Below are 26,244 nucleotides of genomic sequence, written 5' to 3'. Positions count from 1 at the left end.
AACTTTCAGCACCTCCCCCGTGTTCTCACGTCCCAGGAACAAATCCAGCTGTTTGAGGAAAGCAAGGCCATAATGGAGACTCGGAACCCAGGAGTTCTCGAAGACACACCCAGCCCAGCCACGCCTGGGGAAGTTCTTCAAAGCGGCCTGGACACAGGCAGGAACTTCCAAGGCCTCTGCTGAAGTTTCACAACGTGGGAGACAAGCAGCTACTGAAACTCTTACAAGAGGACAAACCCAGCTCCCGCTGAGTCAAGGGACAGAGAGACCTGGGGCCCACAGGTCGGGCGGACCGGGGAGGCCTGGGCACGGGAGGCCGCCCACCCTGCCCGCCCTGCCCGTGGCCCTCACCCTCCCAACAGCCACCCCCCGCAGAAACACTAGTTTTACAGACAGACGTGGGAGCATCTCAGAAAGAAAGGCTCTTTTGTTCCTCCAACCAGAAAAACCCACAGAACTATTCTTCTCAAGCAACGCCCTGGCAGACCATGGGCTCTGGGTCCCCTCGCGCAGCCGGCGCCTCCTCCGGACGCAGCGCGGACACCCCCAGCCTTCAGCCCTCACCCTCAGCCCGCTCCCCTCAGCCAGGCCTCTGCTCTAAGACACCGGGCCTTGGACGCCTGGGTGCGGGCACGCGTGCAAACACAAGTGGCCCTTCAACAAAGGGAACTGGATGCGTGTCTGGACCCGAGGGGAGAAAAGCGAGGTCCCAGCCCCGCACCTTCTCTCCAAAAGCAGGTGAGAAATCATAAACTGGAAATCGAAACTTCTAACGCAGGCCACGGCAATCCAAAGTCGTAAACAGAGGACTTCCCCAGTGGTTCAGCGGTTAAGAATCCGCCTGCAGAGGCAGGGGACACCGGTTCGATCCCTGGGTCAGGAGAACCCCACCCGCCTCAGGGCAACCAAGCCTGAGCACCAGCGCTACTTGCATGCTGCAAGTACTGCAGACTGAGCACCTCGGGCCCGGGCTCTGCAGCAGAAGCCCCCACAGTGAGCAGCCCGAGCACTGCACCTAGAGAGTGGCCCCCGCGCAACAAGGGAAGCACCCACACGGCAATGAAGACCCAGCACAGCCACAGATAAATCAATAATTGCTTTTTTTAAGATGTAAATGCCCATCAGCGGTCATCTAACGGTCAGGGACGGGCCCAGCCCACGTGCAGGAGGCAGTCAGGGCGAGGGGCACAAGGCTGGGTCCCTTCCTGTCAGCCGCCTGCTGTGCTGTTCCACCTGTCCTGCTCTGTCTGGGTGCTGCCCAGGCGTGAGGGAGCCAGGCTGCACCTCACCCGGCTCTCTGTGGGCAGCATCCCCCAGGCAGAGGCGGGGGAAGCGCTCTGCACGCGGAGGGCGCCCGCGTGGTGCCTGGACAGGTCGAAAGGAGCCCACTACACGTGATGAGACGCCGACCTCAAATCTGGGCCCCCCAGCGCCCCGCGCCACCTGGCCCTGAGCCTCCTGGTCTGGACGAGGCGATGGTGAAAATACCAACCGCACAACGCCGCTGCGGGGAGTGAGAGACGAGGCCCCAGCAGCACTCCGCGCGGTGCCTGGCGCACGAGAAGCCACGGGCACCCCTGCTACTCACGCTGGCGGGGGCCCAGGGAGGATGGGGCTGTGGGCCAGCAACCCGGACGCCCGGAGAAAACACTTCCCAAGCCAGCTCTCCTGGGGACACCACCCTGACTGCTGAGCGGACTGCAGCGAGGGAGGAGACCAGAGCACAGATGCCCCTAAAGAGGAAGGAAGCATCCACGGTGGTGGCAACGGCAGCGCGAAACAAGGTGAGACGTTGGTTAGGGCGTCGCAAGGCCCCGGCTCCGGACCCCTTCCGCTCGGACGTTGGACAAATAACTTTCGGAGTCTTGTCTCTTCATCTGAAAGAGGAAGAAGCACATCTTTACACCCTGCTCTAGTTTGACAGGATTACAGCAGAGTCCGTGCCCCCGCGATGTGGTGCCCAGCATGCCGGGTGTACTGCCATCTGCTGTGCTCGGACGGGAAGCCCTTCCGGAGCGGAGGACGCTCCAGCGATGGTCCCGCTGGCCTCATTTTTGCCGCAAGCAAACCGCGTCAGGTCAAAGCTAAGCTCCGCTTTGCGCACAGGTCCGAGGCCATGTGGGCCCAAAGAATGGGAAACCGAGCAGTGGAGGAGCTGAGCAAGGTCAGAGGCCTGAGGCCAGCCCACAGAGGCCAGGCCGGCATTGAGAGCAGCACCAGTTCACGCCCACTTCCTCTCAATCCACAGAACAAGTCAACCAGTGTTTACAAAATGCTCCGTAGGAGATACACACTCAGCAGGCCTTCTCTCGGAATAGAACACTCGAGTGAGTGTGTGGGTTTGGGTTCGCTTGGGCTGAGCAGGAAGGCAGATCTCAGAGAAGAACTGGTTTTGAAGGCAGGTTGGAAATGATCTGTCAGAGGGAACAAACGGGTAAGCGGACACGGCAGCTGTCACCAGGCTCCACGAGTGAGCTTCCTTCTAAAGGGCTCTGCGCCCAAGCCAGAGGGCCACTAAATGTGTCTGTTTTATGGCCAAGCGACAACCAAGATTAAAACCTTACAATGTGGGTCTTATTCCCAGTGCCTCTCTCCAAGCACCCTGCCATTCCAGCAACGCTTCTGTGACCCTGGCAGAGAAAGCAACGAAATCTCCATTGCAGAATTAACCACATGTGCCTGCATAAAGTCAGCTAAGGAAAACAAGAAACAGACCATTTTCTTCAGAAAAGTGTCCAAGAGTTAAACTACTGAGTTCTCTCCCCGGGATACTCCCCAAGTCTGTACATGGAAACGTGAGTCTGTCAACACATGGATGTTTAAAAACTGACTTTTTAGCTAATGGGGCTGTCAGGTTGGTGTTCAACATACACTGACTGAAAAGCCCAAGAGACCTACTCCTAGCTGGCTGACCCGAGGTGAAAATTCACGTTCCCACAACAACCTCCACGCAGCGTTTATAGCGGCTTCATTCATAATCACGAAACGCTGAAAACAACCCCAACATCCTTCACCTGATGGACAGCACATCCATACAATGGAACTTCACTGGCGGGGGTTTAATTGCTCAGTTTGTGTCTGACTCTCTGTGACCCCACGCACTGTAGCCCACCAGGCTCCTCTGTCCATGGGATTCTCCAGGCAAGCATACTGGAGCGGGTTGCCGTTTCCTTCTCCAGGGGCTCTTCCTGATCCAGGGATCGAACCCACGTCTCCTGAGTCTCCCGCGCTACAGGCACCAGAGCCGCCAGGGAAGCCCACAGTGGAGCTTTACTGAGCAATTAACAGGATTGAACACAGACTATAACACAGGTGAACCTTAAACACATTAAGCAGATGGAACCGGCTCAAAACTCTCCATCCCATCTGAGCCCAGAGAAGACCACGCTAAGGACAGAAAACAAACTGGGGCTGAGGCTGTGGTGGAAGAGGGGTGGCTCCGAAGGACCAGGATCTGTTTTGAAAAGACGCAAACGGTTTGCGTGCCGGCCGTGCTTGTTACAGAGCTGTGTCTGTCAAGACTCCTAACCATGCACTGAAAGACCAGGGCGATTTTACTGCCTGTGTGCAAACTCTCAATAAACCTTATAAGATAATCTACCAAAAAGCAAAAACTATTATATAGGCAAAAACTGTTCCCAATTTTTAAGCTACAAAGCCAAACGCTTTTATATTTCATGGGGAGAAAAAAAAACCTCCCAGGTTTACCTGGATAGGATCTTAAATATACAATTGTATACTAAATAGCATCATACTGTCATTAAGGAACAGAATAGGTGAAAAAGTCTGGGTCAAGGTATGGCACTTGTTTCCAGAGTCACTTTTTGTGAAGATGAACAAAAACTGCAGATCAACAGTCTTCATCGGAGGTCCCTGGTGGTGCAGAGGATTAAGAATCTGCCTGCCAATGCAGGGGGCACAGGTTCGATCCCTGGTCCAGGGAGATTCCATACGCCAGGGAGCAACTGAGTCTGTGCGAGGAGTTACTGAACCCACACCCCACAACTACAGCCGCACCCCACCCCACGCACCCTAGAGCCTGCGCTCCACCCAAAAGCCACCACAGTTAGAAGCCCGAGAACCCCAACGAGAGGGTAGCCCTCACGCGCCCCAACTAGAGGAAGCCAGCACACAGCAACAAGGGCCACGCACAGCCAAAGTAAATAAATGAATAAAAACTAAAATAAAAAAGAAGTCTTCATCTTTGTTTTCAGCACTTGGAAAGCACCACGCCACTTCCTTCTGGCCCCTCGGCTTCTGATGAGTCCGTTATCTGCTGTCATCATAACCTTTTCTTTCCCCTACTGGCCACTTTCAGGATATTTTCCTTGGGACTTCCCTGGTAGCCCCGTGGTAAGACTCACACCCCCACTGCAGGCCGCGTGGATCTGATCAGATCCCACACGCCACACAGAGCGGCTGGAAAAAAAACAAAGGATATTTTCCTTTCCTTATGGTTTTCGGAGTCTCACCGTGAGCCCTGCCCGGGTCTCTCTGGTTTTCCCCATTTGTGATTCTCTCAGCTTCTGGAACCTGCAGGTTTACGATCTGGAAAGTTTTCCCGCGTTATTCCTGCCGGTCCTTTGTCAGCCCCGCCCCCAGCGAGGCAACGTAGGGTCGGGTGCCCACAGGCGCCGGCGGCTCTGTGCACGTCCACTCTGCCTTCTCTCCGCATCTCAGACCAGGCGACACTGACCGCTCTGCCATCAGATAGAAGGCAAAACACAGGCAGACGAGGTCACGCGGCGGCACGGTCTGGACAAAGAAGTCCGCTCCACCATCCACGACGGCTGCACAGGACACGTGACACTGAAAGCCGGGACACAGTTCAAACTGGGTGTCATCGGGAGCGGGGACGATCCCAGAGAAGGAGGTGCCGCGGCAAGGGGAGAGCGGAGCAAAGCCCAGGTATCTGCAGCGAGTTCCGAACAGGGCACCTGGGCGGGCTCTGAGGCCCCGTCTCCAAAACAGGAGGAGGAGGAGGACGGAGCCACGAGGGTCTGTCATCAAATCATACGCGTGAGGAAGCCTCGTTCCAAAATAAAAACACATGTGTACATGCATGTACATGTTTGTGAAATTTCCTTTTCGCAAAGAGGGAAGTTCTGCTAAGTCTCAATGAAACGCGAAGGGCAAGTTCCATTAGGGATCGTAGTTTTTATTTTTCCCACGAACTTCAAGATAACGAAACACGGAGTTACTGTCCAGAGACATTAAATGCAATTCAGGTGTTAGCTCACGAACGTAGTGGGCCACAGTTAGTTAAAGTCCCCAGAATCCAAGCGCACCCACGAGCCTTAAATACCTCTCCCCACCCACCCCCCAGAATTCCCGGCGCCTCCTCCAGGGGGCCTCCGGGCTGACCTGCCAGCACGTGCAGCCGCACACTGGCAGCCTTTGTCCCCTGAGATCTCTCAGTACAATGGCGCTTTGTCCACCCCGCTGAGCCCAGGCCACTGATTTTCTTCCACCTATCTTAATACCCACATTCATATTCAGGCCACTGACTTTCTCAAGAAAGCAGAGGAATTCTGCAAATGACGCCTTAACCCCAGAGGGTGCCCATTCAGAGTCTTCAGTGGCACTAAAGATGCGACCACCCCCAAGGACGCGGCCGCCCACACAGATGCAGACCACCCCCAAGGACGCGGGCCGCCCACACAGATGTGGGCCACCTACAACACTGGCTTTGCAGGCTTAATTTCCAGATTCCAAATCTAAACTAAGATTTATTTCCAAGAACTTTTTCCCAGTAGGAGCCCAAACTGATCTTAAACCCAGGCCCCACCTTCACCCAGTACAGCTCCAGGTAGACCCCCAAGGGAAATCTGAGAGCTGCTTGTCCAGTTTAACTGAATCAGGGGTCTCCTCAGTTCTTGAACTCTTTCCTAAATGCTAAACTCTTTGGGAAGTTTCTCCAACTACAGAAAGTTCAGTTCAGTCGCTCAGTTGTCTCCGACTCTTTGTGACCCCATGGACTGCAGCACACCAGGCCTCCCTGTCCTTCACCATCTCCTGGAGCTTGCTCAAACTCATGTCCATCAAGTCGGTGATGCCATCCAACCATCTCATCCTCTGTCGTCCCCTTATCCTCCTGCCCTCAATCTTTCCCAGAATCAAGGTCTTTTCAAATGAGTGAGCTCTTCACATCAGGTGGCCAAAGGACTGGAGTTTCAGCTTCAGCATCAGTCCTTCCAATGAACACCCAGGACTGATCTCCTTTAGGATGGACTGGTTGGATCTCCTTGCAGTCCAAGGGACTCTCAAGAGTCTTCTCCAACACCACAGTTCAAAAGCATCAATTCTTCGGCGCTCAGCTTTCTTCACAGTCCAACTCTCACATCCATACGTGACCACGGGAAAAACCATAGCCTTGACTAGATGGACCTTAGAGAACAAAACGAAGCAGGGCAAAGGCTAACAGAGTTTTACCAAGAGAACAGCTACAGAAAAGTCTTTTGGAAAAGCATTCTCCTTTTCATGGGACCTAAACCAGGAGTCAGCAAACTGATTCTGAAAGGGCCAGACTGAGCCCTGGAGTTTTCCGGTGCTGTACGGTCTCCGCCACAGCCACTCAGCTCTACTGCTGTAAAATGTGGGGCGGGGGAAGGAGGTGCCCACAACACAAAGTAGGGTGACGGTGAGCCCAGGTGAGCACCCCCCGATCTGCAGAAAGGAGCGGCCGTGCATCCCTGTCACACCCATCCTGCTTGTCAGGATCAGGACCTCAAAACCACTCAGCAGCTGCACTCCTAAACCAAGAGAGGCGGCTAAAATCGGAGCCCTCCGCCCGCTGGCTGCGCGCACAGATTGCACGGGCTGTCTACCCACTTCTGTGCCAGCCTCTCGAGGTTAACCACGCAGTCCTCACAAGCCAGGCCAAGGCACCGGGGATCCGCAGCTCTGCCACCCCCGTCAAAAAGAGTGCTTGTCCAGGATTCCCTCTTCCTACAGAGCATCCCCCACTCCCTGATCCAGGAGCAGCTGCCTAGAGAGGGGCTCGTGGTCCTTGGGTGGACCGTCCACCTCACCTGGCCTCTGCACTCGGTGCCTCCTGGGGCCGCCCACATGTGCCCCCCCGGGACAGCACGGCCATTCACGGGACGGAGGCCCTGGTCCTCCACAGGAGCCCAGACCTCTTCGCTAGGTTCATGGTGCAAACAAGGACATCCCCTCCTCCAGGCGCCATGACTTCACACACCGGAGCTCCAGGATCCCCTCCCGGGATACCCTTAAGCTGCTCAAGAGAAAGACCTTAACCCAACTGCTCCAGAGCCCCTCTTTCTGGAGCTTCCCGCTTCCTGCAGAATCATTTATTGGGGACCCACCCAAGCCTGTCGTGTCCCGCTGTGACAGGCTTGCTGGTGGCCATCGTGGTCGTGAGCACCCAGGGCTGGCAGATGCTTATTTAGCAAACACAAAGCTTCCTCCTTCTCAGTACTGCTCAGAGCACACGACCTGTATTAGCGGGTGGATTCCCAGCAACAAGTACAGCTGTCCCCCTTTGATAGAGGAGGAAAACGCAGGGAGAGGCGACCCAGCCCGGCGATCACATGTGTGGTCAGCGGCTGTTGTGGGCAGAACGCCCGCCCTGCCCACACCAAGACGTCCTCAGGCCCGGAGCCCATGAACACGTCATATTAAACATACGAATCCAAACGGCCAACCGGCTGACCCTAAATGAGGAGACGCCCCTGGATGACCAGGACGAGCCCAGGGTAATCACAGGGTCCTTCAGACACAGGAGGGGCATGACAGGGTTCGAGGGCCGTGAGCAGAGAAGGGCCCCACCAGGTGTGCCAGCTCGAAGACAGAGGAAGAGGAGGTCGTGGGTGCAGGTGGGTTCTGGGGTCAGGAAGGCAGGGAAGACGGTCCTTCCTGGAGGCTCGGAGAGGAACAGACCTCCTGACATCTGGATTCTAACCAGTGAGACCCATCGGGGACGCACCTGCTCCTCTAAATCACTAAGTCTGTGGCCATTTACTACAACAGCAGCAGGGAACCCAAAGCGATCATGGGAGTGGGATGCCGCTGTAATCACAGGAGAAGTGCCTTTGGAATTGGGCGATCACGGAGCCTGGGAGAGCTCGGGAACGTGGTGGGAAAAGCCTAGATCGCCTTGAACGTGTGTGTTCAGCCACCTCAGTTGTGTCCGACTCTTTGCGACCCCACGGGCTCCCCTTTGCGAGCCCGCCAGGCTCCCCTGTCATGAGATTCTCCAGGCAAGAATACTGGAGCGGGTTGCCATTTCCTGCTTCAGGAGATCTTCCCGACCCAGGGATGGAACCAAGTCTCCTACATCTCCTGCACTGGCAGACAGGTTCTTTACCACTCGAGCCGCCTGGGAAGCCTCCCTTTGAACGGACAGTTAGAAGTACAGATGTTAACAATTTGGCCAGGGCTCAGAAGGAAGTCAGGAACACGGAGGAGAAAAGCCAGTCGTCTTAGAGAAGCCTGGTCTGCACGAACAGACGACAGGCAGGCCCTGGATGTCAAGGGCACTGCAGGGACTTCCAGGTGGAAACCGGGGTATGTTACTGGAAGCTGGAGCAAAGCAGATTTACGTCAGAAAAGCTCTTCAGATGCATTCAAACAGGAGTCAGCTATCACCCACCCCAAGGCCTGGGGAAGGAGGAAGGAGGGCTACACAAGGGAGCACAGTCCAAGGGTCTGGCCGGGGGGTCTGCCCCGGGGTCTGGCGGGGTCTGCCCTGGGCACTGGTGGGGGGTCTGCCCGGGCTCCGGGGCTCCGGCAGGGGGTCTCTCCTGGGCTCTGGCAGGGGGTCTGCCCCGGGCTCTGGTGGGGTCTGCCCTGGGCTCTGGTGGAGTCAGCCCTGGCATCTGGTAGGGGTTCTGCCCCGGGCTCTGGTGGAGTCAGCCCTGGGCGCTGATGGGGGGTCTGCCCTGGGCTCTGATGGAGTCAGCCCTGGGCACTGGTGGGGGGTCTGCCCCGGGCTCTGGTGGAGTCAGCCCTGGGCGCTGGTGGGGGGTCTGCCCTGGGCTCTGATGGAGTCAGCCCTGGGCACTGGTGGGGGGTCTGCCCCGGGCTCTGGTGGAGTCGGCCCCGGGCTCCGGGGCTCCGGCGGGGGGTCTCTCCCAGGCTCTGGCAGGGGGTCTGCCCCGGGCTCTGGTGGGGCCTGCCCTGGGCTCTGGTGGAGTCAGCCCTGGCATCTGGTGGGGGGTGTGCCCCGGGCTCTGGTGGGGTCTGCCCTGGGCTCTGGCGGGGTCTGCCCTGGCATCTGGTGGGGGGTCTACTTGGGCACACTGCTCACTTTCCCTTCTCTCTGCTGCATTTTCTCCTAAACAATGACGCAACACGACACGATATCATGAGCTTCCTTGCCTGCCTCTACCCCTCTGCTGGAACTGTAGCCCACCGAGTGCCGACCCTGGACAAAGCCCAGTCCCACGTGACCTCTACCAGCTCCAGTCCCGTCTCGACGGTGCCACTCCCTCCAGAGGAGCCCCGTGCCAACTGATAACAACCCAGCAAATCTCCTCTCCGTGCTCTGCTCCACCCACCCCTCCGCTGGCAGCCTCGGGATGCCAGCAGGCACCGCTGTCGGCAAGGACGTGCCAAGAGTGGAACAGGAACTCTGACGCCTCACTATGAGTTTCATTATTCAGCACCCACCCACCCCGTGTGACCAAGACGGTGATAGAGACGGGCGTCCTCTAGCCAGTCCTTACTCTCTGCCTCAGTTACACAGTAAAACGAAAGCAACTTAGAAGACAGGGTGGGATCGATAGAAACTTTAAGGGCAAGGCAAGGAGGGAAAAACAGGGGCTTCCCTAAAGTTCAGCTTCTGCATTTCCAACAAGGATTACCTCAAAGGCAAAGAGTCATACCTGCCTTCTCCCTCCAAGTCTCCCTAACCCCACAGGCACAGAGGTGGCCTGTGTGACCGCTGACTCCCAGCCCCGGGCGCCCTGAACACGTGTACACAGGAGGTCAGAGATGTGCCCACGGATCCCCGGGGGCCCGGCTGAGGTCACACTTGGGGTTCCGGGAAGAAGGCGGGTTTCCCAGGCAGCCAGGAAATGAGTCGCTGCCCCCGGGAGCCCAACCAGACACCAAGGACATCTCATCAGCCTTATTACAAAATCCTCTAATGGTAAAGATTCCGGCTGCAACACGTCCTCAGCACCAAAGAAGAAAGTGGCTGATCAACATTACTTTTTCAAACCCTGAATGCCAAGATGCCTGTTCCGACACCAAATGGTCAGTTCCTGTTCCGGAAACACCGCATGTGTGGTAAAAGCTTCTAACGGCAGCCACAGCAGGGTTCTGGGTTTGGGTCCCCCAGCACCGACCCTGAACTACCCTTGCATAAACCAAGGGCAGCAGTGAGGTGCAGTCAACCAACCAAAGGGGCCTCGGGACCAGCCTCGTGCAGAACATGCAGACAAATTATGTTAACTTGGTCTGATTTCTAGAGCGCTGGTTCCATCGCTGCTGCTGCTGCTGCTAAGTCACTTCAGTTGTGTCCGACTCTGTGCGACCCCATAGACGGCAGCCCACCAGGCTCCTCCATCCCTGGGATTCTCCAGGCAAGAACACTGGAGTGGGTTGCCATTTCCTTCTCCAGGTTCCATCGCTACCAAAGGCTTAATGCTGGAAAGTCAGCCAAGGAAAGGATCTCAGAGGAACTTCACTCTGCAGCCTGGAGGCAGAGAACAGAGCAAGGGAGGTACAGCTGTACCTGGAGATGCTGCGTTCCACAGCATGTTTGCAAATAAATTAGTCAAGATGTTAACAACCCTAACAACAAAAAAGAGAGCCAAGAGAAAGCACCAGGGAGGGAGGAGGGGTGGACGTTGGAAAGCAGCCATCACTGATTCGGTTTTAAATAGAGGATGAGTTATATTCTTGCTTATTCATCAGACTGGTGCACCCAAGCTGGCAACTTTTAAATTCTGCACAGGAACTTCCAGTGTAAATGTCACTCTTTAAAGTGCAGACATTTAAAAAGTCAGACCTTGAAGTTTCGGGCTTTAAAAAGTCAAGCCCATTGAAAACGCACCATACTAATTTACAGCTTACTTACTTGTGGGATCTTATTCTTTTTCAAGGGGAAGAAAATATATTCTATTGTAACACTCTCATGTCAGTGTAATTACGCAGAGTTAACAAACTGAAATGTTGAATCAAGATCCTCTGATGTATTACACTTCTGAAAAAACACAAATATACTACACACACTAAAATAATTATTGCTGTGGCTCAGTCGCTAGGTCACCTCCGATTCTTGGTGACCCAACAGACTGCAGCACACCAGGCTCCTCTGTCCTCCACTATCTCCTGGAATTTACTCAAACAAATAGCTATCTTCAAAATGCTTCTACAGAAAATCACTTCAAAGCCCCATAACATGCATGAGCTCTGATGATGGCGATGATAAGTGGAAAATACAGACTTGTCTGGCGCTGAGGGAGGGGACTGAAGCTCTGCTTCCCACCTAAGCCCTCAGGGAAGGTTCAGGGCCTCCGTTTTCTCTTTTGTCAGGAGAGGAAGTTTATACTAGCTCTGCTCACCCCTCAAGGTGGCTGTGGACAGCAATTGAGACCCTGTTGGTGGGAGGGCTTCAGGGCCTCCAGTTACCAGCAGCTGGCTGAGCTGGGCGCTCCACACGCAGGCACTAGCGGGTTCTCTCTTTGGGGCCCAGGGTGCTTTCCTGGAATGTTGCCAAGATGTACCCAGTGGCTGAATCCTCAGCTTTCCAACCAGCAGAGGAGTCAAGTAGGAACAGAGAGGGGCCAAGGGTGGCCGCACACCGTGAGGAGGGGCCTGATACAGAAGACGGGGTCACCTGTGGAGCAAGGGAGGGACCCAGCGTGGGGCAGCAGACGCCTGGCCTGCGGACCCCTGCTCCAGGAGACCCTGCCCTGGGGGACCCCTGCCCTGAGGGACTTTTCTCTCCAGCTGGAAGCCCCCGCCCTCACCTGCAGTGTCCCAGATGGAGATGTTGTAGGAGCGCCACTGCTTCAGGTAGAAGGCGCCGCCCACCGTGCTGACCGTGTCCGGGAAGCGCCGCTCCATGTACCTCTGAAGCAGCGACGTCTTGCCCACGTTCATGTCCCCCAAAAGCACGATCTTCCCGTCGGGCTTCCTCATCTTCCCGCGGGGGGCTCCGCTCCCTACGCTCCCCACGCCCTCCTGGCCTGTGCGCCAGGTGCGCGGCTGCAGCCGCCGGACGCCCCGAGGCTGCTCCGACCCGGGACGGGCGGAGAGGCGGACTCGCGGGGGCGCTCCCTTCCGGACGCCTGGGAACGCGGGAGAGAAAGCCCGGTTCGGCGCTGGGCCGGAGCTGGGACCCAGCCCGACGCCCACCTCTGTGTCCCGCCCGCAGGCGGCCAGTCCCAGGTCCAGGGCGGTCGGCCCCGCCCCCGACCGCTCACGCCCCGAGCTGGCCCCGCCCCGACCGCCGCGCCCTGGGCTGACCACGCCCCCCAGACCGCCCACGCCCCGGGCTGGCCCCGCCCCGACCGCCACTCCCTGGGCTGGCCCCGCCCCGACCGCCACGCCCCGGGCTGGCCCCGCCCCGACCGCCACTCCCTGGGCTGGCCCCGCCCCGACCGCCCACGCCCCGGGCTGGCCCCGCCCCGACTGCCCACGCCTCGGGCTGGCCCCGCCCCGACCGCCGCGCCCTGGGCTGACCACGCCCCCAGACCGCCCACGTCCCGGGCTGGCCCCGCCCCGGACCGCCCACGCCCGGGCTGACTGCCCCCCCCAGACCGCCCACGCCCGGGCTGGCCCCGCCCCGACCGCCACGCCCCGGGCCTAGCCCCGCCCCCTACCGCCCACGCCCCGAGCTGGCCCCGCCCCCAGACTGTCGCGCCCCGGGCCTGCCCAAGCCCCTGACCGCCCACGACCAGAGCTGGCCCCGCCCCCAGGCTGACATGCCCAGGCCTGGCCCCGCCCTCGCCCCGCCCCTGACCGCCCACGCCCCGGCTGGCCCCGCCCCCAGACTGCCACGCCCCACCGGGCGCCCCCTTGCCGCCCGCCAGGCCGGCTGGTCGCGTGTTGCTGCCGGCCCCGCGCTCGTTCCCCCAGCGGGCGGCGCTCGGAACGCCCGGGCAGGTGGGTGAGGCTGGCGGACGCCGAGCGGAGTCCCGGGGTGGGCCCAGCGCAGGGCGCGGCCCGGCTGCTGACCCAGGCGTCCCGGCGTGGGGCGGGCTCCGGCCCCCAGCACCTGGCTTCCTCCTCCGCAGGCGCAGGTGTGGCCGGGGCCGTCCGCGAGGACCGGCCCTCCGCCGGTCTGCCGGGGCGCTGGCGGGTGTCGTTTTCGCTCACTCTGGCGAGAAGCGGGTTGTGCTGCTGTAGATCAGAGCGAGACGAGGACCGCCGACGCCACCTCACTTCGGAGTGGACGTCTGGCTTTGGCAGTTGTACTGATCGGGTCTTTACTGGAGACGACGGCGGTGCTCCAGTGTGAACCTCGGGGGCGGTGTTTGCTGAGGCCGCGCCGGTCCCGGTTCTCTGCAGCAGAGGGGCGGGGGCGCGGAGATGCGGACGGGAGGTGGGGTGTGAGGGCGTCTCACCGGGGAGCACGGGCCTTGCCCGGCTCCTGCCCCGCAAGCCCGAACTCTGCCCTCGGTCACTGGCCACTGCGGGCCCCCACCCCCGATTTCTAGAGTCGCTCTCGCGCCCTCCATCCCTCCGTGGCCCTGTCTGCTTACTTTCTATCGCTCCCTAATAAAACTTTGGTTTTTCCAGTGGTCATATATGGATGTGAGAGTTGGACAATAAAGAAAGCTGAGCGCCGCCGAAGAATTGGTGCTTTTGAACAGTGGTGTTGGAGAAAACTCTTGAGAGTCCCTTGGACTGCGAGGAGATCCAACCAGTCCATCCTGAAGGAAATCAGTCCTGAATATTCATTGGAAGGACTGATGCTGAAGCTGAAACTCCAGTACTTTGGCCACCTGATGCGAAGAACTGACTCATCGGAAAAGACCCTGATGCTGGGAAACATTGAAGGCAGGAGAAGGGGATGACAGAGGATGAGATGGTTGAATGGCATCCTCGACTCAACGGACATGAGTTTGAGCAAGGTCTGGGAGTTGGTGAAGGACAGGGAAGCCTGGCGTGCTGCAGTCCATGGGGTCGCAAAGAGTCGGACACGACTGAGCAACTGCACTGAACTGAATAAGGGCGTACTGCTGACCTTCCATGCAGTCTCCCTCTCTGGGAAGTAAGCTGCAGGAGGGAAGGACTGTCTGTTTCGCTCACCACTCTGTGGGCTGAAGAGGATCGCGCACCTAGTAGCTGCCCAAGAATACTTAGGGTCAGGGTACAATGGGTGACTTCACCATCCTGGTGAGGGGTTCCAGGCAGACATCACTGCCGCTGGGCTCCGCACCCAGGTCCTCTGGTGGTGCATGTTTCCCTAGGACAGGGAGCATCTTGTAAACTAATTCTGCATCCTGGCAGCTCACCACACCTTTCCAGGCTGCTCCCTCATCCAATAGACATGGGGTCAGGAGTCCCCGAAGGTGGGGTATTTTGTTTTTAATTGGAGGATAACTGCTTTACAGCGTCCTGTTGGCTTCTCCTGCACAACAGGCGAACCAGCCATCTGTGCAGTTGCTATATCAGCCGTGTGTACACACATACCCCCTCCCTCCTGAGCCTCCCTCCCACCTGAGCCCTGTCCAGTCCTTCTTGGTGGAGGCTGTGTCTTTTGTTTCCTTTCTCTGGCATCTTCCCAGTACCTGCAACTGGAAGGCAGTCCCCACTCAGTCAGTGTGTGTTTAAATAAATGGTTGGTTTGCTGAATGCTGTCTCCATTTGAAACACTGATGTGTTTTGAGCCGGTTTTGAGGAGCAGGGATGGTTCCAGTGGCACAGTGGAAAAGGAATCTGCCTGCCAATGCAGGAGACCCAGGAGACCAGGGTTCGATCCCTGGGTTGGAAAAATCCCCTGGAAGAGGAAATGGAAACCTGCTCCAGTGAGAATCCCATGGACAGAGAAGCCGGGTGGGCTGCAGTCCACTGGGTCGCAAAGAGTCAGACATGACTAAGCACACACACACACACAGCATGTAGAATTCTACCTGGAACATAGAATTCACTCTCTCACACACACACACACAGCATGTAGAATTCTACCTGGAACATAGAATTCACTCTCTCTCACACACACACACACACACACACAGCATGTAGAATTCTACCTGGAACATAGAATTCACTCAGAAAGTTTGTTGTCCAGCACTTTGAAAAACTAAATTTAACCAGGAGAATGTCTCCATATCAAATTTCAACCACTCCTGAAAAAAAAAAAAGAATGCCGTAAAGACTGCCAGCTGCCTCTTTCCTCTTTGGGAAGCATGACTGAGGAAGAAGTTAAAAGGTTAAAAGTCTGTTTAAACCAGCTAGTCTCCTGCCAAGTACAATGTTTGTTCTGCCTACACTTAAACCACTGGCCTAACAGGATAATTCTTTTTCCAATCGCTCAGATGAAGGGAGCCCAAGGCCCAGAAAACTAGGTAACTCGTTTTTAACGAGATGCAATGTGAAGAGTTCTGGGACTGCCCACAGTTACGGTAGGAGGAGTAATAGTGTGGCTGCTTCTGATGATTTGCAAATTGTCTCGGGAGTTTATAGGTACTTTGTTGTGGGACAATTCTGCCTTTTAAACTACTTTCCTCTTTCCTTAAACAAGCAAAGAAAAAACCCCTGCCTATCTATGTGTTTTTGTTCCGTGGGTAGGAACTAAGCTCTGAGCCCTGACCTAAGGCTAGAGCAGTGAGGAAGACAGCCAACAAAATAAACAAGCAAAATACAGAATGTCCTAGATGGTGATGAAATGTTTGCTGGAGAAAAACGGAGCCAGGCCTGGGGATGGATGCAGGGTACACAATCATGGACAGGATGTTACTGAGATGGAGTTCTGGAGAATGAGGTTAGGGGTTAAACATGCATCTGGGGTTGCACGTCGGGAGACGCAGAGACCGGATTTGCGGACACTAGGGCAGGAGAGGGCAGACTGACACACACACACACCACCACGTGTGGAGAGGATGGCCGGGGGAGGCCACCGCACAGCACACGGAGCTCAGCCTGGTGCCCTATGGTGACCTAGAGGGGCAGGAGGGTGGGGGCGAGGCTCGAGAGGCAGGGGAGACACGTGTACACACAGCCGATTCGTACTGTTGTGCAGCAGAAACTAACCTTGGAAAGCAATTGTACTCTAATTTTAAAAATACAATAAGAAAAAAAGAGCTTCAGGTACAGATCACAGTGACTGCAAAGTCCCTGAGGCAGTGGCCTGCCTGGTGGCCTCTCTGAGAGCACAGAATGGGGAACGGAGCAGGGGTTATGTGTGGATCATATATAAATGTTTCAAATGCAAATACAAACATACGTAATTTCTAAACCCGTGTAAATAAATTTCTGTGATGTGTGCATATGTGGGCTTCCCCAGGTGGCTCAGCGGTAAAGAATCTGCCTGCAGTGCAGGAGCCTCAGGAGTCATGGGTTCAATCTGGGTCAGGAAGATCCCCTGGAGAAGGGCACGGCAACCCACTCCGGTATTCTTGCCTAGAGAATCCCATGGACAGAGGAGCCTGGCGGGCAGTCCATAGTGTCCACAGCGTTGCAAAGAGTCGGACACAAATGAAGCGACTTGGCACTCACATATGCGTGCACGTGCGTCTACAAAAGCTTACATGTATGTGTTTGTGTGTAAAACTATGTCAGCCTGTTTACGGTGGTTTTTCTAACGTGCATGTGAAAGTTGCTCAGCTGTGTCCGACTCTTTGTGATCCCATGGACAGTCGATTGGATTCTCCAGGCCAGAATACTGGAGTGGGTAGCCCTTTGCTTCTCTAGGGGATCTTTCCAACCCAGGGATCAAACCCATGTCTCCTGCATTGCAGGCAGATTCTTTCCCAGCTGAGCCACAAGGGAAGACATTTTTTAACATGCAAGTATTTTTTATTTGTATGTAACCAAATCTACCAACTTCTCCTGCCTCATTTTTGGCCATTTCAGTATCCATCTGACCCACTAAATTTCCTGCTAAAGGCCTGGTGTCAGCTGAGTGAAAGGAAAGAGCTTGAGAAGAACTAGATTTGCTGTCCAGACTGGCCGCTTTTTCAGAAAGAGACTCGGGGCAAACGTTCCTAACTGTCCGCACTTCGGTTTCCTCATCTGGCGAATGCGGGTGGCCCCGCCAGCTTGTGAGCCTCTACCTAGAGGGTGCCCCGTGAACCTCAGGCCCCTTAGCTCCCCCTCCGTAGGACCCCTTCGGCCAGCATCACCCCACACACAGTCAACAGGATGAAACAGGCCCTTGGGGACACCAACCTTACCCCAGCTTGGACAGGAAATAGTGGGTATTCGTCAAGTCTGTTCCACTTCTCATTTTCTGACACCATCCCACGCCCCACCCTGAAGGGACTACTCTTCTTTCTGTTAGAATTCCCTTCGTCTGCCTCACTCCCCACAAGTCAACTTGATGACCTGCACCTTCTGGAAGCCTCCCGCCCCCTGACATTCCAGGCCATGGGGTCAGTGCCGCTGGACCTCTTTGCAGGGCTGCTGGGGAAGCAAACCTACAGAAAGACGATTAGGCGGAAATACCTACACTCAGATTGGGAGGAGAGGTACCTAGTCAAGAGCTTTGAAAACTCCTTGAAATGCTTGACAGAAGTAAAACAAAACACCCAAAGCTGCCATGAGATGGCAGACGACGGCTTCTGAGATTTCAGAAAATATTTTCACCTAACTCAAAGTAAATGCCTTCTATCAGCTCGTCCCACTTACTGTAAAAATTATCCTAAAACTGAAACGAGACAATTGAATGGAATTTTGTAGAAATGGGAGTAAAATCAATACTGAATCCCCAAATGGGAGATTTCTGACAAAAAGAAAATCTTCTCAAATAAAAAGCACGGGGTGCCATTCACTGCCAAGGGGAGGTCACAGACTGCGCCCTCTGTCTGATTTCTGCCCTCTGCATAGACTCTGTTGTTCCTGTTCTGTCACACATGCTTCGAGGAAATCTCAGGGTTATTCCTGCCCCGAACCACACGACTGGCCCAGGATCCGCACTGTGGCATATACCAGCACTGTTTCTTCGAAGTCATTCTGTTCTTTCCACCTCTAGTCAACTAAACCTGAATCTGGGCGGTCGCACAGGTCAACCCCAAACTGTGGCTCATCTGTCCTGTCCCGGCCCCCGTTGCAGCATCTCTCAGTCTGGGACGCTGGCCTTTGTATTTCTTTTCCCAAACAGACGGCAGGTCTCTTGAGGGCAAGTCGCTGACTTCCTTTCCCTGGTGGAATTGCCTGGTCTGCTGTGACAAGCACCACAGGCTGAGCAGCTTCAACTGCAGACGCTCGTCTCACGAGGCGCGAGTCTGGACGTCTGAGACCAAGGCCGGCCCCCGCCCAGCCCTGAGGGCACCTGGGTGCTGCCTTGGCAGGAGCCCCAGGCCAGCTCTGTCCCTGCCACCGTGTTCCTCATGGGCCCAGGTCTCGACGCAGGGCTGCGCTGTCTCCCTCTCCTCACTTGTGGGACAGGTCGGCTTGGTCTCGGACTTGCTTGCCCTCCTGGTGGTCATGGAGGATGTGGCCCCCAGAGGGACTTTGAAGGGCCCTCAGGATGAGGAAAGAGGGCCTGGAGGGCAGCTCTGCGCTTGGGCTCCTCCTCGGTCAGCTGTCAGCCTCCGCTCCCCTGGGGCCATGGGCCTGCCCATAGGTGTGGGTGAGTGTCAGTGTGAATTCAGGTCTGCGTGTGAGAGCAGGCATGTATGCAGTTGTGGGTGTGGGTGTGACTTCAGGTGTGACTGTGAGAGCAGGCATGTATGCAGTTGTGGGTGTGAGTGTGAATTCAGGTGTGAATGTGAGAGCAGGTGTGTATGAACTCGTGGGTGTGAGTGTGAATTCAGGTGTGGCTGTAGTGTGAGTGTGAGAGCGGGTGTGTATGCACTTGTGGGTGTGGGTGCAGGTGTGTGCGTCAGTGTCCTGAGCTCAGCGGTCCCCTGGTCCCCATCGCACCTCCCTCTCTCCTCAGATGCAGAAGTCCGTCTTCTCTCTGAACAGACAGTTCACCCGGCGCTCCTGGCCCTAGGACCCCTCTCCTCCTCTCCTCCAGGCCTGGGGTCCTCAGCATCTGGCTGTCCCTTGTGGTCCTAGGCAGGTCCTAGGAGCTGATCACAGGATGGGTGACCCTTGGGCCAGGCCCCAGACCTCAAAGCACCAGGCACCTAGACGCAGGAAATCTCTGACCCCAGCCCACCCCCACTGACCCGGAAATGCTGGATTGGCCAGACCTCGGGTTCTCTCAAGCCCCCCGAGGTGAGTCCGAGCAGCTCAAGTCTGACGCCCCCACTCTCGGCTGACACCCAGGCTGACCTCACTCCTCCTGCCTGGTATCTAATTGCAGACGGGCCAGCCCCGCCGCTCAGAGGCCGGGCCCAGTGTGCTCAGCATGCCTGCAACCCCTCTGACATCGCCCCAGGCTGGTGATCAATCTGTCTTTGGACATTGCTGGCCCCTTCCCAGCCAACCTAACATTCGGGTTTAACAGCTCTGCGTCCTCTTGCGAAACCATGAGAACTTCCCCATCCAGAGGGAACAGGAACCCTATAGTCACTACTTTCGGTTTGTCAGTAATTGATCAGCTTTTTGGACATTGATATGGAAGGCTTTTCCTGATCACGCTCATCTGTCCGCCGTCACCTCTTCGGTCTTACTGTTCATCTGCGTCTTGGAGGAGAGGGTTTCTCATTTCTGTGGAAGCGTCACCTTTCCTGGTCTCTTGTGGTTGTGCCCCCTTGAAGATATTCCACTTCCCACCACGCCTGCCTCTCATTTTCTCATCCCCGCTGGACGCTCAGCTCCACCTTCTGGGATCCTGCTCAGCCACATCCCTCCTCCTACCTGGGCAGCTGCCCTTTCCCCTCCGACCCCTCCAGGGTCACAGAGCCCCTCAGTGCTGAGCGGTGCCACTTCCTCCAGGGAGCCTGCTCCCCCAGCCTCCCTGAAACTGCGGACTCCCGTCGCCAGTGACCCATGTAACAGTCATTCAGTCTTCCGGTGCCTTCATGGCCTTCGACCCTGTTTCTCACTTCCTTCTTTGTGAAAATCTCTCCCCGTGGCCTTTCCATCTTCCTGACTACAAGGCCTCCCCAGGATCCACCCTAGATCACAGGAGTTCACTTTTTAAATAAACTCACCATAAGCTTGCGAAATATCGCGTAAACCTTCATGCCCTGAAGCTTCTGTTGCATATAAAGTTGCCTAATTTCCTTGAAACAGAGCATGGGCCCCGCTGGAGTCAAACCTAAATCCTGCCAAGAGTAGGCGTCTAAAAACATCTTTTTAAAGACTCCAGAATTTCTGATGCTTTGAAAAATAAAGAAGAAACAATGACTGTGTTTGTGCTGCATGAAGTCCACCACAGGGTTAAGCCACCACTGGAGCTGGAGCTCTTTAAGCAACCTTGAAAAACCCTTATCTCAAGAGTTCCTGGTTCCTGTTAATTTCTCAGATTGCATCACCATGAGGCTTGAAGACTTTACAGGAAAGAGACGATCGGAGGAGCCCACCCGTGGGCAGAGGTGGGGCAGCGTACGGCCGTCTTCAGGGTCCAATATGGGGCGAGTTATAAGACCCCAGAATGCCCCCTTGGAATCTGGACTGTTGAGTTGGTGGGGGGGCCTGAAAAATTAACAGGAGACAGAGTAACAGGAGGAAAGAAAGCAAGTTTTACTCACACCCATCTGAGTACATTCAGAGGCAGAGGCCCCCTGGGCAGCTGCCTACAGGGGAAAGGGGGGCAGAAAGGGCTCCTACAGGGAGACAAATGGGCCTTCAAGGGTACCTGGGAGGTGTGGCAGCTGGTGCGATGTTTCCCTGGGCAATTTCCCACCCCCTTGTGAGGAGTCAGCCTCCTCCCCCCTGAAGAAGGAAGTGCCATCGTTAACTCTTTAACCAGATAAAAGAAGCTCCATAAAGGCTTCCTGCGCCGCCCCCGGCTGGATCTCAGGCATCTCGGTCTACAGTAACCTTCCCATCCCTCGATGGGGCCCGGTGGGTTCGGTCGGACCCCACAGAGACCTCGCTTAGAGTCTGACCAGAAGGCTCTCTCTGCAGGTGCGCCTGTCCAGACTCATTGACGTGCGTGCTCTGTGCCTGCAGAGAAGGGAAGGCCGGCGTCTCAGTGCTTCCTGTAGGAACCAGGCCCGGGTGCCCGCACTTTGCCGTGCGCTTCACTTCTCATTTCCAAGGCTTACAGATGCATACTCGCTAGGGACTGAACATTTGTGTCACCCGCCCCATATTCCCGTGTTGAAATCCTCGCCTCACAGTGATGGCGTTAGGAGGTGGGACATTTGGGAGGTGATTGTGTCCTAAGGCTGGAACCCTCATGAATGCGATCAGCACCCTTTCATAAAAGGGACCCGGCCCCCACAGAGCTCTTGTGCCCTATCCCCAACTGAGGACGCAGCCCAGACACTGGAGCTGCCAGCAGCATCTTCGTGGCCTTCCAGCCTCCAGACCTGGGAGACACAGTTTCCGTTGTTCACAAGCCACCCAGTCTGCAGCATTCTGTTAGAGCCGCCCAAACAGACTAAGGGAAGACTGTCTTTATTCTACGCATGAGAAACAAACGGGCTTTCCGTTCCCCACGCACTTACTACAGCTTGGGGCTGCGATGGGAACAGACGGGAATCTGGGATCAGTGTTTCCCTGCCGCGTGACCCCCCAGAGCCAGGAGAACTCGTGCTGTTGGCTGTCACCGGGCCACGCAGACTCCACCTTGAGACACTCCTCGTTTATGCTCAGCGATCTGTCTGCACTGCGGCCCTCAATCATTTTCAGATACTAGCTGATCATATTTCGGGTCCTAGTTACCGTCTCTCCCGTGTCTCTTGTTTGACTTAATTCTCTAGTCCTCTGGCTCCAACTGACCACGGTAACTGTATCTTACAGGACAGAACCAGAAAACTTCTTTCCAGGCACTAATCTTTAGAACCACATCCGACAACCAGCGAGGACAGATGCTCAGGTCTGCATGCCAACTGTCTTTTATTCTCTAGAAGAACAAGTTATTTTTATTGCTTAATTGGACAAACATTTCTATAAAATATCCAATTTTAGTGGTTAAGGAACTAATTCTTCAAGCTACTTGAGTAAATATTAACATGGATCTCAAATAATTTAGGGGAACTGTGATAAACTATTTACAACCTGAAGTTAATTTTTATAAATCGCCCACCACTGTCTGAGTCTTAGGTTTTAAGAAGCAGGAAATTGACACAGTGGGGTTCTACTTTTTGTTGTTCTTCTATTTGCACGTTTCTATAATTTTCACATCTTTTACAATGAATGCACATTACTTTTGAGAAGGAAAAAAAAGCAGATCTAAAATTCAATCTGAACCTGGGGGGAAAATGGGATGGACTTTTTTTTTTTTTTATTACTTTTTATTGAAAACTGCACTGAACGCTAAATGTCCACCTTTACAATAAATACAGTAACGGTAACTCACACTAAAACAAAACATACTTCTGATAGCCATTATTTTTCTGTTTGGGACAGTTTTAAAGGTTTTTTTTTTTTTTTGTCAGAAAAACAGGAATGTACCTATACAAAGGTTCAAAATAGGCCATCTTTTAAACAAAAAGGCGATGATTCACAAAAGACTATGAATATAACATGTAACTAGTTGATACAAATCTAATAGGATTTGTTAAAATCAGTCACATCTAATAACACACCTGAAGTGTTCTTGTATAAAATATCACGTGAAGAAAAGAAGACTTTATCAATGTCTAAAAAAGTGGGTTTGTTCATAGACAATCTGACAAGATACCATAAAAAGTGTTTCCTGAGACATAAGGAAATGCAACATTATTCTTCTTGAACCCTTTCAGTTCAAGACTTTCCACTCAATAAAATAGCTGAGGATCTGAAACTGAGAAAATATATTTGAGTACAAACAGCTTGTGAAACTTAATACTTTTTTCTTTTTTTTTTGCATCATCAGAGGGTTTTACTGAACTCACAACCAACTTGCCCGCTCAGTACGCAGTTCAGATGGGGGAGAATTCTCCATACAGGAGCCTGTACTGTCTTCAATCCTGTGTTCGCGGTGTCTAACACAGGCAGACAGCCTTCTCCCCATTTTGTAGTAATTTAATCTTCCTATCAGCAAAAGAGGTAACCAGCCCCGTGGACCGAAGGGACCAGAGTCATAGGGTGGGGATTTCCTCTTAATATTTTATTTTGATGTTTGGAACTCTTGATGCAACATTCTAGAGCAAGGTGTTCAGGACCTCCTGTGCCCAAGGGTCTGATAAAGGAAAAAGATCTATTTATTCTTTGTGATTTGATGCACAGATGAAAAACTTAACACACAATAACAGAAGTTGGTCGTTACTAAATCCCGTCCTAGCCTCTGAGCGCTTCCGCAAGCGGACGCCGTCTCCAGCCTCCCACGCCTCGGCTTCCAGCTCTTTGTAGCTGCAGCACTGCTGTGTCAGTGATGCTCAGTTAAAAAGACGGTCAACTTCCTTTTTTCTTAGTTCATTTGTTTTTCACTGTCTCTTGGTCCCAGGTGTGTCTGAATGACTGCCTTCCGTCACTCGCTGCTATTGCTTGTTGGGGTGCTCGCGATTGTCCCCGTGTTTCGTTGGGAGAGGGAGCTTGGGAGGGATGTGCCACTGTGGGGAGGTTGTGGGTCACCGGGATGCCTCCGGGGATGATCCCTTCCATGGCAGCAGGAAGTCCTCCCGGAGCCACGCCCACAATGCCTGGCGGGTATCTGTATGTGGCACCATTGAGCTCTGGATGAATTGCTTGCTGATCTATTACTGACCAGGGAGCTGTTATGACAAAGAATTCCTTGTTCACACAGTTTCTTAAGCTCTCTGGGATGCGACCTGTGATGGCCCGGCGGATCTCGGTGGCAGCCGCCTCCCTCATCTCCAGTGAGGCTTGCTCACTATACCAGGCTGTGTGGGGAGTACAGATGAGATTCGGTGCATCTTTCAAGGGACCCTGAGCAAAGCTGAAAGGCTCTGACTCGTGCACGTCGAGGGCTGCCCCTCGTATCCTGCCTTCTTTGAGAGCTTGGGCTAAGGCTTTCTCGTCCACCAGTCCGCCGCGGGCCGTGTTCACTAGGAAGGCGCCTTGCCTCATCTGCTTTATAGTGAAGTCGTTGATGAGGTGGTGGTTATGTTCGTTGAGATTGCAGTGCAGGGAGACGCAGTCGCTCTGGTACAGTAAGTCCTGCAGGGTATAGACCCTCTGCACGCCCAGGGACAGCTCCGTCCCATCCTGCAAGTAGGGGTCATAAAATAGGACGCTGAATCCAAAGGCCTTGGCTCGAACGGCAACCGCCTGCCCCGTGCGACCGAAGCCAATGAGGCCCAGCGTCTCCCCGCGGATGCGCGCAGCCCCCGACGCCACCTCCCGGATCTGCTCGACGATCTGCACCCGCGTGCCTTCCCGCAGCGCCTGGTACAGCCAGGTGTTCCGCCGGTACAGGTTCAGGATGTAGCAGATGGTCGAGTCCGCCGTCTCCTCCACTGCCGCGGACGGGATGTTGCACACGGCGATCCCGAGTTCACCTGCAGCCTTGATGTCGACGTTGTCGTAGCCGCTGCCTATCCGCACGATCACTCTCAGGGCCTTGAACTTCTCCAGGTCCTCCCTGGTGAGAGTGATGGTGTGGTACCTCATGGCACCGACCGCCTCGTTTAACACCTTCTCGTGGATTTCCTGGGTGGACTGTGCGTCGCAGAAGGCCACGGTGGCCAGGTCCTTCAGGATGGGCATCTCCACGGTGCAGTGTCTGCCGTCGAGCAGCGCCACCAGGGGGCCGTTCATGATCTGGGGGCGGATACCTTCGCAAATTCTGTCCAACCGCTGTCGCTTGACTTTGTGCTTATCCACAAGGGCCATTCTTTATCGAACTTTGCACCTCTCTGATTCAAAAGGCAAAGCGGTCCTCTAAGAACTTAGGGGCCCTCACAGGAGTCTGAGGGCATTACGCCACTACACGCCCAACATAAATTTGTCCACAAACTCTGTAGTTCACACGATAGGCTGTCCGTCTTTTTTAAGAGAATCCAGCTTCATTGGTTCAAAACCATTTAAGGCGATGAAACGCTCGTCCCGGGCCGCCGGCGTCCACGGCAAAGGGCGCCCACCCGGGAGGCGGCGGCGGCGGCTCCCGCCCCTTCCACCCCACCCGGCGGCGGTAGCGGCGGCGGCGGCTGTGCGGGCCCCCCGGGTCAGCGCGGCATGGCTCCCGGCTCCGTCCGAAAATGGGGTGGACTTTTATGGGAAGGACCAAACAAAAAGCTTAGGGTTCGTTGTTTCCTTTTCATTGCAGCTGTATTTCCTCCCACCATTCAGAGTATTTACCGGCTTTGGGAAGGAGGAAGAGTGTGGCTGGTGAAGTTGTGTTTCAGTTCAGTTCAGTTCAGTCGCTCAGTCGTGTCCAACTCTCTGCGACCCCATGAATCGCAGCACGCCAGGCCTCCCTGTCCATCACCAACTCCCGGAGTCCACCCAAACCCATGTCCATCGAGTCGGTGATGCCATCCAGCCATCTCATCCTCTGTCGTCCCCTTCTTTTCCTGCCCTCGATCTTTCCCAGCATTAGGGTCCTTTCAAATGAGTCAGCTCTTCGCATGAGGTGGCCAAAATATTGGAGTTTCAGCTTCAACATCAGTCCTTCCATTGAACACCAGGACTTATCTCTTTTAGTATGGACTGGTTGGGTCTCCTTGCAGTCCAAGGGACTCTCAAGAGTCTTCTCCAACACCACAGTTCAAAAGCATCAATTCTTCGGCGCTCAGCTTTCTGTATAGTCCAACTCTCACATCCATACATGACCACTGGAAAAACCATAGACTTGACTAGATGGACCTTTGTTGGCAAAGTAATGTCTCTGCTTTTTAATATGCTATCTAGGTTGGTCATAACTTTCCTTCCAAGGAGTAAGCGTCTTTTAATTTCATGGCTGCAGTCACCATCAGCAGTGATTTTTGGAGCCCACCAAAATAAAGTCTGACACTGTTTCCACTGTTTCCCCATCTACTTCCAATGAAGTGATGGGACCAGAAGTTGTGTTTAAGCTGCAGTATTTCAGTCCAGACATCCTGAAGTGTTACTGTCAGTGGGACTTTGTCCAGCACTTATGCGACAGATAAATCCTAACAACTGCTGTTTGATGAGAGTGAAAATATTCAAACTGTACATTGAACAGGTAGTAGCATC

General features: G+C 54.8%; 1 protein-coding gene, 1 long non-coding RNA gene and 1 pseudogene across 2 annotated transcripts in view; 1 reads left to right on the top strand and 2 right to left on the bottom strand.

The window, feature by feature from the left end:
• RAB20 (RAB20, member RAS oncogene family) overlaps positions 1-12,374 on the bottom strand; it is a 34,526-nt gene extending 22,152 nt beyond the window's left edge. Inside the window, 1 exon segment of the mRNA XM_055426710.2 lies at positions 11,943-12,374. Coding sequence (XP_055282685.2) covers positions 11,943-12,114 — 172 coding nt within the window. The 5' untranslated portion in view covers positions 12,115-12,374.
• Positions 12,375-12,941: 567 nt separating this feature from the next.
• On the top strand, positions 12,942-14,775 carry LOC129556512 (uncharacterized). Its single transcript, XR_008686021.2, has 2 exons — positions 12,942-13,080; positions 13,717-14,775. It is a non-coding gene; the product is annotated as an uncharacterized LOC129556512 (long non-coding RNA).
• Positions 14,776-23,606: 8,831 nt separating this feature from the next.
• On the bottom strand, positions 23,607-25,430 carry LOC129556644 (C-terminal-binding protein 2 pseudogene; annotated as a pseudogene).
• Between the last annotated feature and the right edge of the window lie 814 nt (positions 25,431-26,244).

This window comes from Moschus berezovskii, chromosome 13 (genome assembly GCF_049115385.1).
Source record: "Moschus berezovskii isolate FMDL1 chromosome 13, NW_MosBer_1.0, whole genome shotgun sequence".
Lineage (NCBI taxonomy): Eukaryota > Metazoa > Chordata > Mammalia > Artiodactyla > Moschidae > Moschus > Moschus berezovskii.
The sequence above is the reverse complement of the archived record's forward strand: the minus strand, read 5'-3'. Positions and strand labels throughout refer to the sequence as shown.